Source organism: Pinus tabuliformis, chromosome X (assembly GCF_031772625.1).
Source record: "Pinus tabuliformis cultivar Carrire ecotype Pingquan chromosome X, CPIR1, whole genome shotgun sequence".
NCBI classification, from domain to species: Eukaryota; Viridiplantae; Streptophyta; class Pinopsida; order Pinales; family Pinaceae; genus Pinus; species Pinus tabuliformis.
Genome location: NC_142308.1, coordinates 968,669,895 through 968,685,282, shown reverse-complemented (window position 1 = coordinate 968,685,282; position 15,388 = coordinate 968,669,895). Strand labels below are relative to the sequence as shown.

At 40.5% G+C, this 15,388-nt stretch overlaps 1 protein-coding gene across 4 annotated transcripts in view; it reads right to left on the bottom strand.

Annotated features, from left to right (window-relative positions):
- Positions 1–358: 358 nt before the first annotated feature.
- The window catches only part of LOC149142953 (DNA-directed RNA polymerases II, IV and V subunit 9B-like), a 233,023-nt gene continuing 217,993 nt past the window's right edge, over positions 359–15,388 (bottom strand). For 2 of the 4 annotated variants that reach the window (XM_089447550.1, XM_089447553.1), the window contains exon 5: positions 359–791. In XM_089447550.1, the coding sequence (XP_089303676.1) occupies positions 714–791 (78 nt within the window). In that variant the 3' untranslated portion in view covers positions 359–713. Of the gene's footprint in view, positions 988–15,388 lie in introns of all 4 variants that reach the window. The other 2 variants (XM_089447552.1, XM_089447551.1) reach the window with 2 other exon arrangements.

The following is a 15,388-nucleotide window of genomic DNA, read 5'->3' as shown; positions in this document are numbered from 1 at the left end:
ATTATGCTTTTACATGACCATGTACAATGGGTTATTCTAAACAGTTATATCGTTTTGGAAACTGCATTTAACTTCAATTCAATTTCTACAGATCCTCACATAAAATTAATCTGCCTTGCCATGGGGTTTTAATCAACTCTGTCCACTTTGTAATTTTATTGACCTCTGCCAATTATTCAAATCAAACGATTTAACCAACCATGGCCCTGACAAATGCTACTAACATGAATAGAGATTATCAATATTACATCTGTTATTATCAAAAATATGTTTTATATTATTACCCTGGAAAGAAACATGAGATATAACCATCCATTTTACAAACAGCTCAACTTACTTCTGAGATCAAAGCATTGCATCCTCAAACAAAAGCATAGATTCCATAGATTTCAATCAACCAAACTTTCATACCCCATGAATTTTGTGCATTTACAAAGGGGAAGCATGTTGTTGCCTACTGCTTAAGTTCCTGTACGTCCATCCCCATTAACCACATTAACAAGAATTCTGTTATTGGGAAGCAACGCTGATTTTAACTAGATGTACAAAATCTACACGTTTATGATCTGAACCTTACATCTCGAAATAAATAAATTGATGAATTCTGTCGTTGAGAAGCAAAGCTGATTTTAACATGATGTACAAATCTACATAATTTGAAGGTTACATCTCAAAATAAATTGATTTAGCTTTCTAGTTGGTTCTATAATTGCTCACTCCTTCCATCGATAACCACAATTAGGATTGCAACAAACAAAAAAGAGACACATGTCGTCTCCCCTTGAACTAGCCTGCATATTTCCATAGAAACCGAGTCTCAGTACTGGAATTTTAGTCATTAAGGTGAATATACAATTCAGAATCACCCTTTATACGGGTACGAATAGCATAAATCATAAGCTGATGCTGGCAAATCCTTTCATATTTACTTCATCAATCTGTCCTGAAAATCTTGGGTTGTTTATTAGCAATCTTTATGCGCTCTACCTGTATAAAAAGTTCAAGATTTGGGATGAAAGTGGAAAACAGAGAAAATAGATTAGGAGGCTTATTTTTTTCGTTATTCCATATCCTATTCAAGGATACACGAGGACCATTAAGATATATAATATGAGAAACTTTTATCTCAAAGTGCCAATTTGAAACAGATTTGGTTGTAAAGAGAGTTGCTAAGCGTTTTATAGAAAACATATTCAAGTAAAGATGCATATGCATTACATAGTTTCTCTGAGTGCTGGAGAGAAAAAAACAGCACGATTTTCTATCTCACAATTAACTCATTCAAATAAGAGAAAAGCCATTATCAATTTTAGACAAATGATTGTGTACAAAAATGGTGGGAAGAAGAATAGGAGGGATGTAATCCAGCTATGAAATGAACATCTCATACATAAAAGCATGTTAAAAAGCATTTAGTAGTTGGCATATCACTTGTTGACATACATGCAAACAGGAAGGGGAAGCTACAGTTAGATCATGTATTTCAAAGTACTGACGAAAATTAAATCAAATACCACACTGCAAGAAGTCTAGCTGAATAGAAAAACTAAAAAAAATTAGCAGATTTTGTTGCAGGAGTTAGTGGTACTAAATAGTAAATACTATCAGAATATCTGGCAGAAAACCAAGTCAGAAACTGAAGAAGATAGTTCCGTCTGGTGATTTCAATGCCCACACTGGAATTTTATGGACACTGGTTCATGATCTGTCTACGGATACACAATGCCTTCACGAGATGGACCCGGACACTGTCAGTTTACATAGATTCTTAGAAGATGGACTCATCCCCATCACAGCATACGAAAAACACCTTTTCTAGTTGGGACAGTTGTAAATATCTTCTTCTTTTCATTTTTTTTTCCAAGGGAGGAAAACGCCTATAATACTCATGGTTACAGATCAAGCTCCTGTTGATACAATCTGGAAACCTTAGTGTCAGATTCCTATTAGTTTCATATGCTTTTAGGTCTTGACCATTAATTTGTTTCCTTATTTCGGAGGAAAATGAACTCATCATATCTATTAGAAACCATTTTAGTTTAACTAATATCCACTAAATACTTGGGATATTACCAATGGATTTAATTTGTTGAAAATATTGAAGTGTTATTAATGTTATGAAGTTGCTATGACTGTTGGTGTCTTCAATGTCCCTTCAATTGAGTATTGAAGGATGTCACATTGTACAAATGTAATCCATTGTATGTTGATACACCAAAAAGTAATTGTGTTCTAATGGGAGTTTTTACCATAGTCGGGGTTTTCCACTCTGATCCCGGTGTCCTACTTTTAGCGCTGGGTTGTTAATTCTATGTAAGAATTGAATCCAATTGCACAATATATTTTATTGTATCTTCTGTCCACTCTAATCCTGGGGTTCCACTTTTAGTGTTGGGTTGTTATTCTCTGCGTAAGAAATGAATCCAAATGCACAATATGTTTTATTGTATCGCAAAGGTCTATTCATTATAGAATATGTGCATCCATTTATATATAAGCCTCGGGAAACCACGAGATGCTTTCAGTTCCTCTTTGGAAACCATGAAACCCTGCAGAACCCTACATGTAACCAACTATCAGTTACATTACCACATAATCATGTATGTTATCTCAAGCCCATTGGGAAGTAACAACTATAAAATAGGAGTGCGTGTTTATGAAACTTGTTAAGAGATGTGATCACGATGGTGGGTATATGACTGGTGCCAATGGAGGAAAACAAATGGTCGCTTCCTCTAGATTCTTCTTCCATTAAGAATAAAATCAGTTATTGTTCAACCTGACTCTCACGCTCTTCTATGCAGAGAAGGTGCCCCGTCAGTGTGGTATTTTTGAATTGTATGGGCTGTAAAGATGGGGTATTATAAACAAAGTTCATAAATGTAGCAAAATATCTGAAATATATAAATATCTATGATAGGACAAATATATTTATTATAAAAGATATGAGATATGAGATGATAAGAATGTTACAAATGAAGGCCTGCTTATATACCTAGGCAGGTCCCTTCATAAACGGCCATGTCCTTAGAGACATACCACTTCTATACAAACACTAATTAATTAATCATTATTATAATTATAATTATTATTTATATTTATATTATTTTTATATATATTTTATTCATAACATCGTCTTCCTTTTCAAAAAGCTTTGTCCTCAAAGCTTATTGCTGATAAGGTGTGTCCTCTTGTTTCTTTGACTTGTAATCTACTCGCAACTTTAAGAAATATTCGAATTCTCGTCTTTGATGATACAAGATGATAGGATCTTCAAAGTGATAAATAAAATTGTCAAACTGAGAAGGGATTTGACCATCCTAAATTGATATTTTGTGGAATTTTGTAGTTATTGGATACTTCTTGTGAATTTTTATCACAACACTGAATTGTATTGACATTAGTAGACTTTGGAACATAAGTTTGTTGTTTTTGTTCGGGGTGATACATATATGTAGATTAATTGAATTCTCTGTTTTTGTGATTCGGATGTTGATAAAGAGTTCTTGTGGTTTGATTTTGGCAATTTCCTGATTAACTTTAGAATCTTCTTTTGGATTTTTCATCGTTTGAATTACAACATCAAAATATATTTTTACTTCAACTGGCTTGTCATATTCACTGGATCGATATTCATTTGTTTTTCTTCAACTTGAATTTCTACATTTGAAGATTTCAATGCTTATTTCTCAATAAGTTGTTGTACCTTGTGTTCTGTTGGATGCCTATAGTAATAGGTTTCATATTTCATGATTGATTATTAAAATTCCAAATATGCTCTGCATTGTTAGCACAAAGATCCCATATTTCCAGGTAATCAGAGGTGTGTGAAGTTACTTCAGATATTGAGGACCTTATTACATTTTTGTGGATGATTCAACAGTCTAATCTGGATCATGCCATGTTTCAATTTTGAGTTGTAGAATAGAGAAAGAAGTCTGTCCAAACAGCCTAATCTTGGCAGACAAGTAGCTCAGGTAGAGAAACAAAGGTTCCCAAAAGTCTAATCTGGGACCTTGGAGGAGATAAGGGTAGAAGTAGATAGAGAGAAAAAGGAAAAAGCCAAAGAAAAGAAAAAGGCAATTGAGGGTTGCAAGTCCAAGTGCCCCTCCAAGAAGAAACAAAAAATGTTAGGTGAAATAGTTGGGTAGGCAGTTGTGGTTGCAGAAAGGACAGGTTCACCATTACACAGTTGTCAAAGATGTTTTGCCAAGGCAATGGACATATCAGCAAAAGGTGGTGAATTTCATGGATTCACAGCAGAAGGCATCACTAACTTCACTTATTCCCCCTTACTCCATCAGTAACATCCCTTTTCTCAAAGATTCCCCTCCTTCACTTTACTAACTGCTAACTCTACTATTTAAATCCCTTATTCTACCCCTTGCCCTAATAGTAGTAACACTAAGGTGTATAAAGCCCTAAATGTTATATATTCCCTCCCCTAGGCATAATAGCCGTGAAATCTGCAAATAGGGATCATAGTGGCATCTGGCCACCATGGTGAACCTATCTCTGAGATTATCCCTTTGCTGCAGCTCATTCCCCCTCAAAATACCTTTGCATGGGTATAAACCCCTCTTTAAAACCCCTCTCCAAACCCCTTTGGCCTATAAAATCCTTTGCAAACCTTACAAAAATCAAAATCCGCCTTCGGCACACTCCCAAATGCGAGCGCAGGTGATTTGAATAAAAACATTTGAAAAAACCATACAAAACCCATAAACTTTAATATTTTCCGCCCATATTATCGAACGTGCACCTTCCTCCTCCGTCAGCCGTCGGATCAAGCCCATCAGATCCGACGGTCCTCATCAATATCGGAGCACATCCGATGGCCGCACGTTATGTCCCGAGAAGATGACGTTGCGCCTTGTCATGCCTCCGCCACGCGTCAAGCGCTCACCCATCTCGGAGCTCCGTCTGACACCCTCTGCGCCGTACTCAAACCGCCCCGAGAAACCGCGGCAGTTAAGGCTATAACCGTGACCGCTACGGTTTGACCACCACCGGTTCGCCGCTGACCCAGCGCCACGTCTTTCTCCGCTTGTACCCGCCTTTCTTATTGGTCCACCTCACTGCTGTCTGGGCTGCCACCTCACCGCCCCTTTGACCATTCACCCACTGCCACGTCCTCTCCGATGACGTCAGCTGACGTCACATCACCGTGACCCACCAATGACGTCATGCTGACGTCATCATAAAAAAGCGCCAAGTTGGTAAAAAACCCATATTTACCAATTTTACCCGTGTTTTTCGTCATTTTACTATTATGTCTGCTGAATGCTCTGCTTAACCGTTGCTGCCCGAATTTTCGCCAACCTGTGAATTCGACCAAGGCGACCGCTCCAGTACCTGCGTCACACCTTACCACGACCTCTGCACGTCGAATTACAGGTATTTATCCTGCTCTACCCTCCATACGACCTGCATTCTTCTCTAAACTACTCACAGGCACAATAGGACCGTAAAACAAACTTTTTCACCACTGGAACCAAGTTATACCTCCACCATTGTCCCTGTGAAATCCAAAACTTCCTCGCAGAGTGCTAACAAACCGCAATTCAGCTGAAAACCCCTCGTCCTGCGTGTTCTCGGCCAATGCCCCTCTGAATACCTCTGAATTACTACCAGGAGCCAAATTGAACACCAAAAGAGTCTCTGTAACCAATTACCAGCAGTATTTCAATTTCTAGCTGGTAAGTTCCCTCCTGACAGTTCAGAAAATCAAGTTTTACCACAGAGGGCAATCTGCAGTCTGTCTTTGCCACTCAATTGTCCAATTGCAACTGTTTATCCCTTCACAAGCTATGGAGCCCCCCATTGCTCTTAATATCAAGCCTATCAATGCTCCCCATCAAGAATTGGCATGGAAGCCCCTGGGAGACATGGACTACCAGATGTTAGACTGGTTCCCTATGGGAACTAAGTATAATGTCCTAATGTTAAATGAGTTGAGAGCCCAGCATATGAGTGGAGCAGATATTCTGGGAATTTGGGAATCAAATTTGCCCATATATAACCTCCCCCAAGTTAATCCCATGCCAGAGCTTATCTACAGTTGCCAAGAGTGCTATGACCCCAGCCAAAGGGCAGTCATTAGCCCCACAGGCCTAGTTTTGTTCCAGATTACTCCAGAGAGTATTAATCAGATGCTGCATTTCCACACAGCCAAGAAATTAACCCCTCTTTCCATGCAAGATTTGATAAAGAGAGGAAATAACCTATCCAATGACCAGATTGTGAAGATTAACCAACTGTTTGTCACACCTAGCTCTGAAGCAGTCAGAACCCCTCCCATTGGGTACCAATACCTGAATGAGTTGGGCAGGATGATGGTGGACTTAATTGGATATGTCCTGGGATTCAGAGGACTGGAAGATGTAGATGACAGCATATTGGCAATGTTGTCCATATTTGCCCCGGGTAAGCCTCCAGCTATCCACTATGATTATGCAACCTATATAGCTGAGAAGATTCATGACCAGTTCATGAACTTGAAGAGGGAGAGGCTGTTCAGATACACCTCCTACATATATCATCTGTTCTTGTTCAACCAGCCAGCTACCTTCTCTGTCCCTTTGAGGCCACTCAACGCCCAAGGAACCCCAAGATCAGTTGTTTTTTGGACCCCTGTGTTCCATTGTACTTCAGTATCTCCTTATACATACTGTGAATTTATTGACTTATTTGTACATCCAGCCCTAACAGTGCTGCAAGGTGCCCCTCCTCCCAGGCTGACCGATGAAATGAAGAGAATTCTTCATCTGAACAAGCTTTACAACATTGGCAACTGGTACTTCTACCAGAATCACACAGTCATTAGGGTGTATGGATGTGAATTAAATCCATTTAGGCTGCCAAGGTACGTTCCCATGAGACTGTTTGCCTTAGAATATTTCAGGCAATTTGGGAACTCAGATTACCTACACTTTCAGAGTAGAAACAAGAAATCACAGTTGAAAGTGAGAAATCAGCTAGGTCCCTTCTTATACAACAGGAAGGAGGAAGGCTGGAAAGAGGCAGACAGAATCCTGGAAGGCCTCCAGCTGAAAGCTAGTTTTGAGTGGATTCCATATGACCCTAACCACTCTATTTCTCTCAGGAGGATCAGGTATAAGTTAGGCAACTATGCACATGCAAGACTACCTGAAATTGAGAAATATGCAAATGCACCAGACTGGGAAGAGGGCACATTAATAGAGCAAATGACTAATGAAGAAATACTTGAGCAAGAGGCTAGAAATGTCCAAAAACAAGCTGACTTGGAAACTTGTGGACAGGTGCCTACTTCCTACAGGAGGCAAATTGGGGCAGCCACCACAACACCAGCAACACAACAGCGAACTGCCGAGCAGACAACCCAATCAGCAAGCAAGGACAAAGGCAAACAGGTGGAACAGCCACCTATACTAACAGAAGAACAGGTTGATACATTGCTACAGCAGCAAGAAGAAATGGAAGAACGGGAGTTGGGGCAGCAACAAGATGAACCACAAACTAGTGGGCAGCAGCCATTACAGCAAGGTAAAGAGACAGATTTGCCTGGTTCTACAGAACAGCAGCCCCAAACAGAGTTGCCTCCAAGAACAGACATAAATGTGGACAGCTCAGTCCTCCAAACACCTCAAAAGGAGGACTTAACCAGAAAGAGAGAGAGAGAGACTCCCCAGACTTCATCCTTTATCAGAGGAGAGAAGAGACAAAGATTGAATGACTCCCAAGAGGAGGACATGGCAGTAAGGCAGGCCATGGGCATGGGCCCACCCAGTGGAGAAATCTCGGCCAGCTCATCTCAAAGAGGACCAGATATGACAATGGGAGGAGAGGTCAGCTCTTCTGGCCAGCATAGAGAGGGGCACTCAAGTATAAAGCAACAGTTCATTGAAATCAAAAGAAGGAGTGATCCCATAAAAGTGCAACTTTATGATCACTTGTTAAAACTAGCCCCCAGCAACCAGCAGAGACTAATGTCTGCTTTTGATGTAAGTGAGGGCAAAATGATAATGAGCCATTTTATGCCCACAACTCTACATCCTCAGTCCACCTCAGACTATTTAAGAACCAATATGGAGGTTCTGGCTAAAGATATTCACCCCATGGATAAGATAGAGTTACACAAGCAAACGGGTGAAATGGTGTATGCCTCCCTGGCAGATGAGACACTGGAAAATTACAAGTTAAAGAGCAGCCTAGACAATACATCATCCCAGCTAGAATTGGAGCGAGCATCCTCACAGGCCAAGGACAACAGAATCAAATCCTTGGAGGAGGTAATAATAGATATTGGACATGACCCCAAGGATGTCAAAGGCATCCAAGAACTGCTGAAGATAAGGGATGCAGACATGGCAGCCCTTAGAAAGAAGATCAAGCTTCCGGCCACCATCCATCCACAGGCCGATGAAGTTGCCCAACAAAGACAGGAAAAAGATACCACAGACCTACTGGTATCCTTATATAAAGAGCTGGTCAGGGTCCAAGACCAACTAGGACAGGCTGAGGCTGCAAAAGCATCACTAGAGGCAGCCATGAAACAAAAAGGGGAAGGTCAATCCTCCCAGCCCCCTCCATTAATAATAAATCTAGAGGAAGTACCTCCGATCATCACTCCTCCTCCTCAGCAAACAGAAACTACAGCGCCATCCACAGCAGCAACAACTACAACATCAGAACAGGCTGCTAGTCTAGACATGCAAAAGCTACAAGCAGAGATCCGAGCTATGGAAGCTCAAATGAAAGAGCTGGATGAGCTCAAACAGAACTTGGCTAATGTTCATGAGAGATTTGATAAAAGCAAACAAAATGAGGCAGCCAAGGAAAGAGAGGTGAAAACCCTTAAGAGAAGGATTGCTGAGCTGGAAAAGGAGCTTGCACTGGAAAGGGTGACAGCTGACATGAAAGCAGTGTTGTGGAGCAACATTGGGAGATCCATTGCCAAACAGTGGCAATACATTGAAACCATGGATGAACAAATGGTGCTCATCACCAAAGCTAACAAAGAGATACAAAGAGCAAGGGCAAGCCTTGGGCACATGCCAGAAGCAGCTACCAGGATGATCAATATCCTGAATTACAAGACCAGCACTCAATTGGCCACCATGGGAATCAACAACAGAACAGAAACAATTGCCATAGCCAAGAGAGTTGTTACTCTGAGAAACTTGATTGGAACCTTGGAAAGAAGGACACAAGACATGCAGACAGAAATCAACAGGTTCCTGGAGAAGTTTGTAACACTGCAGAACAGAGGCCTCCCTAACATTTTGAGCAGCGTGGGTAGACTGCTCACTTTGGACAACTATAACAAGAGAATTGATGCCCATGCTGTGGCAGAGATTGCAAAAGCTCCCAGCAGTTCAAAGGACACAGGGCCAGCCACAGGGCAAATGATGTATGACAGAGTGGAGAACCTGTTTTTTCTCATGAATGAGATAGATCATCTGTTTGATACACCACCCAATTTCTTTAAGTTCACAGAGGCAGATGAGACTCTAGGGGCAATTTTGGCACATCAACTGCCCACACAGGATGTCTGGAGGCATTTGACTCAGACAATTTTGACAGGACAGAACCAATAGCGCAGAAGGAAAGAAACAGGTACATACAGCGACAATTTTGGGAATCAATACCCACAGGAAAGGACAAGAGGCTGAGCCAACTCAGCCAGACCAACAACTCACCACCAGCGGCAGTCAAAGTCACAACTGACAGGTCCGAGACAGAGTGTACCAGCCTACAGTCGGGTTTTCTATACATTAACTCCAAATATTCAGACCGACTTAGCTGTTCTTATAAAGCTAAATATCTTCTGACAGAGCATTAAAATGCCTGCACTGTGTATTAAATGTGTAATAAATTTTTGACATAATATCTTAAAGAGTTGGTGAGAATGTAAAGACTGAGATAACGCAGAACTCAGATATTTTCTGTAGACCACCGCTAGTATATATACACCCTTCACAGATGCTGAAGGGGTTGCTGTAATTTCCTCTTGGAGAACTTCCATCTGTTGTAATATTTTCAGAGAACTAATACAAAGGAGGAATGGAACTTCCGGAAGCTTGGTGCACTTGATGTCTTGTGGTGAATGATGCCTGTTACAGGATTCCATGGGTGTTGCTTTAAAACTATAAGTATTCTCAAATCTTTTGTCGTGTCTGTTTTGAGTCTTTTGTTCTCTTTGTCGTTCTAATGTTTTACACTTGATAGCAAGGTGAAAGGATAGTACCAGGATTTAACCATGTTTACCCTGGACTCAAACTGAGCTATTATAAATGTTTTCCTTTTATACAGTTACAGGATTGTAATTCTTAATTGCTGCAATTCAGAACTGTGTTTTTATTGTAACAGTCATTCTCAGGGATTCAACTTTTGCCCCTGTGACCTCTGTTTTATCCTCCAAATTCTGTCACTTGGAAATAGGTAAACTATAAGTGGAAATTCTTAAATGCTTTCACTTTGTGCTGCTTGTTTCCTGTCATTTAGCCAAATTATGTTTTAGTGAAGCACTCAAAAGGCCCTGTAAGTTCCATCCTTCATCTCACAGATTCAAACACATTTAGCCACAGACTCCATTGCCCAATGATATTCAACACATCTGAAAACTACATCACTGAAGTCCAAGGGAATTTCTTCAACCAAAACACAAAAATAACCTGCACCTAATACCTAGCCTAAAACACCATCACTGTAGATATAAAATCATAAAGAGAGAGCCCTCTCTGATCACTGTTTGGCTAGAAACAGTGATCCAAAGACTGGTTAGTGGTTACCCCGGCCGTATTCCCTTGGGAGTCATAGGGAACAACCTGGGTGTTAACATAATTGGCGACTCCACTGGGGAATTAAGAATATTCAATCACTATCTATTTTCAAAGCTTTCATCAAGCCTGAAACTAGCCAAGACATCTTAGGACTGTTTCTCAGTCTTAAGGAAGAGCTAACTAGGGAAACTTATCCTAGCCTTGAAACATATATAGTCATTCCAGAGTTCTTACTTAGCCCTTGTAAATACGAAACTTCTGTATAAAGCTCTGAGAGAACACTTAGAAGCTGGCTCCTAAAAGAAACCCAAGGCACACTAGGGCACATCCTGACCCTGATCAGCCTGTCATTGTTAATAATCCAAACATCATCACAAAAAACATAAGGAAACAGCACAAGCAGGAGAGCCCTGCTGATCCAGTCATAAGTTTAGACCAACCTATCCTCATACCAACTCCTTGTAAAGTCCTTTTCCGTTCCACACCTAATTCGCCTAGTTCATCATCAACACCTCAAAGTCCTCCTCTCCCATCTTCACCTTCTGCACATAATCCTTCAATCAATTCCCCTCTTGTTACCCCTGTTATACCTGTGATACCAGCTGGTCCATTTGTCCCTATCAACCCTATAAATCCCATAAATATGGCTAACAGATATGCACCTCTGCAGATACCAGCTAACGCTCCAGCTCTACCACATGATTACCAAACTAGACTCTCATTTTTCGACTCCCAGGGACCTATGACAGCTACCCAGCATGCCAAGAAGATGCAAGATCACTTTGAGACCTTTGAAATAGATGATGACAGTGTGAGAATGAGAATTTTTGTCCAGAGCCTAACTGGAGATGTCAGAACTTGGTTTAGGTCTTTAAATGCAAATTCAATTGCAACCCCTGAAGCTTTATACCAGGAATTTACTAACAGATGGGAGAAAAAGAGAGATCCACACCATATACTTGGGGAATACAACACCATTAGAAGAGGTCCCCAAGAAACAGTTTTAGAATATTGTGCTAGGTTCAATAACATATACAATGCTATTCCCCAGAACTTAAGGCCGCCTCCTGATTTGGCCCTTTACAATTTCCCTGATGGTTTTGATTCTGATATGGCATATCAGTTGAGAGAAAGAGACCCTCCAACCCTTGCTGAAGCCCAAAGAGTTGCAGTCACTGTAGAGGCCAACCTAATTGCCAAAAGAAACAGGGCAAAGCTGGAAAAGAAGGTTGGTTTCAAGGAAGAGCCCTCTGGCTTTGATCAGAAGTTGGATGCAATACTAAACAGCATGAAAAGACTAGGGGAGAGAGTGGAATCAGTAGAAAGAAAGTCATCCTGGGAAGCGCCACAGAACAATACTCCTAGAAACCCAAATTTTAGGAGAACACAAAACCCCAATACAGGAAAAACAGGTGCTGACCAAGATGTCAGACCCCCTTTTCAAGAAAATTATGCAGAAACCTCCTCAGCCAATCAGCTCAATGAAGATCCTGAGATCAATTTAATAGGGCTGGATGGTAAAAGCCATGTTTTCCTGACACAGGAAGACCATGATGAGGATGAAAACAAAACATTCCAAACACAATCAGGAGAATCCTTTGACTTCAAGCAAGGATATGATACTGCTGTATATGAAGTTCATAAGCAGTACAAACTAAGAAGTCGGACTGTGAATGCAAATCAGCCAGAAAAGGTAAAGGATAAACAACAATCTAAAGAAGACTCAGTCATTGAACCTAATCACAAAACAAACTTACCTGCAAAGGAAGTAGTGGAGGTCACTGAACTACTGCCTACATCACAAGAGCCCACAGCAACTTCATCCTCTCACCCAAATCCGAACATTACCCCTCAAGACATGGGCATGAGGGGCAGGTTCCAAAATCAAGATGAAATCCAACCAGAAGAGTCACTAAACAAGGAAAAGACTGCTGTCCGTGACCTTAAAATTCAGGTGGATAAACCCTTTGACTTAGGAGTAGAGATTGGCAAGTTAAAGGTAGCAATTCCCCTCTCAGAGTTAGCAAAGCATGACATATACAAACAACAGATCAAAAAATCCCTTCAGCTCACCAACAACAAAGATGATGTAAATGTGCTAGATGACACTCCAGAATTACTGTTTGGTCCAGAGGTGGATGGAAAAACAGTAGTCACAGGGGTCTTACCTTTTTATGTCAGTTTGCATGTTCATGATAAAATACTGCACAATGCAATGTTTGACTCAGGTGCATCTCATAACCTCATGCCAAAAGCAGTCATGGAAAGATTAAATTTGGATATAACAAGACCATACAAAGACCTGTTTTCTTTTGATTCTAGTCAAGTCAAATGCTTGGGCCTGATTAAGGATTTGTGTGTGTCCTTAGTCCAATTTCCCAACAAAACCATTTTAATGGATGTTGTTGTTGCTGATATCCCACCCAAATATGGGATGCTTTTATCAAGATCATGGGGAGCCAAACTCCAAGGCTCCCTGCAATTAGACATGTCATATGCAACCATCTCTGTCTTTGGACAACCTAAAAGACTTTATAGGGAAACACTCATGAAATACATGGTCAGCAGTGAAGAAAAACCTCAAAACTTTCCAATATATGCTGTCCATTCAGACATAGATTCCTTCATTCTATTCAATGACAGCACAAGCTCCTTGAACGATGACATTAAGACTGAAATACCCATACAAGAACAAAACATCGGTCAAATAAGTGACTCCTGCCAACTTTCAATCAGTCCAACAGCTCCCATTCACCCTCCACCGATTGTAGAAATTTGTCAAACAAATGATGAAACTATTCTAGGAGACAAATGGAAAAGGAAACCTCAACTCATGCTCACATGGCCATCCCATGAAAAGAATTTAAGATCCCCTGACCAGCAAGATAGTCTGTGGGTCCTAGAGTTTGATGGCTCAGTCAACAAGTTAGGGGCAGGGGCTGGAGTGTGGATACATAACAAAGAGAAAGCCTGTGCACAAGGCAGGGCTTATAGATTGAACTTTAAATGCACTAACAACATGGCAGAGTATGAAGCTCTGCTACTAGGCCTCAAAATTGCAAAATCATTAAAAGCACATAGCCTCTCAATCATGGGGGACTCTGATCTAATAATTCAACAAGTAAAAGGGGATTTCGTCACCAATGACAAAAGATTAAGGTCCTATAGGTCTGCTGTAATTGAAATATTAGAAACTTTCTCCGAGTTTGTTCTCACAAAGATTCCAAGGGGTCATAACCTTCATGCACATAGCCTGGCAACATTTGCCAGCACCTTCAAATTCCCATTGCAGCCCAACAATTGTTTCACAGCAGAAGTCAAATATAGGCCTTCTATCCCAAACAATGTCAAAGAGTGGCAAGTATTTGAGAATGATAGGCAAATAAACAACTTTCTAAACTTGCAACAAGAGTTTACAGGATTAAATATTGATCTTGAGACAGCAAGTCAATCTCAAATTACTAATGGAGCAAGTCAATCACAATTACAGTTTCAACAGTCTGCTCACCCAATGTCACCTAGGACAGCAAAACAACTACTCAGTCCAACCATATTCAACAAAGAAAACATTCAGCAAATTCACCAAATTGATTGTGAAGAGCTGGGCAGTGCTGAAGATGAAATCATACAACTCAAAGACAATCTTCTGCCAGCAGGCCTTACCCCACTAGAGGATATTTTTGACTCAAATGATGTTTCCAGGAAACCAAAGATGCAGCCATTAGATGCAACAATTGAAGAATGTAACATTGGTACCCCTGACAAGCCTAAAATAATAAAGCTATCTGCTGCTTTGCCCCCGGACCAAAAACCCAAATATGTTGACCTCTTTAAGGAGTTCCAAGATGTCTTTGCCTGGGGTTATGAAGACTTGAAGTCTTATGATACCTCTGTTATACAGCACACCATTCCCCTCAAGCCCAATCAAAAACCATTCAAACAGAAATTGAGAAGAATCAATCCTGTGCTTCTTCCTTCCATTGAAAAGGAATTACAAAAAATGTTCAAAGCTGGGATCATAGCACCAATCAGGTTCTCTGACTGGATTTCAAATTTGGTCCCTACAAGAAAGAAAACTGGTGAGATTAGACTTTGTGTAGACTTAAGGAATCTGAATCAAGTTTCACTCAAAGACAACTATCCCTTACCCAAAATGGACCATATTCTTCAAAGAGTAGTAGGAGCCTCAAGAATATCACTGTTGGATGGCTTCTCAGGCTTCAATCAAATCCTGGTACACCCTGATGATCAAGACAAGACTGCATTTACTACCCCATGGGGTACTTTCAAGTATGTGAAAATGCCCTTTGGATTGAAGAATGCAGGGGCAACATTTCAAAGAGCAATGGACATTGCTTTTGCAAAAGAAATTCATGATTTCTTGGTCATTTACTTGGATGATCTTACACCCTTTTCAAAATCTGACCAAGAACATTTGAAACATTTAAGACAGATTTTCATAACATGTAGAAAATATGGCATCTCCTTAAACCCCAAGAAGTCTTTATTTGGTTTGGAAGAAGGGAAACTCTTAGGACACATCATTTCAAAAGATGGCATAAGAATTGATCCAGATAGGATACAAGCAATCCTACAAATGCCTCACCCTAGGAATGTTAAAG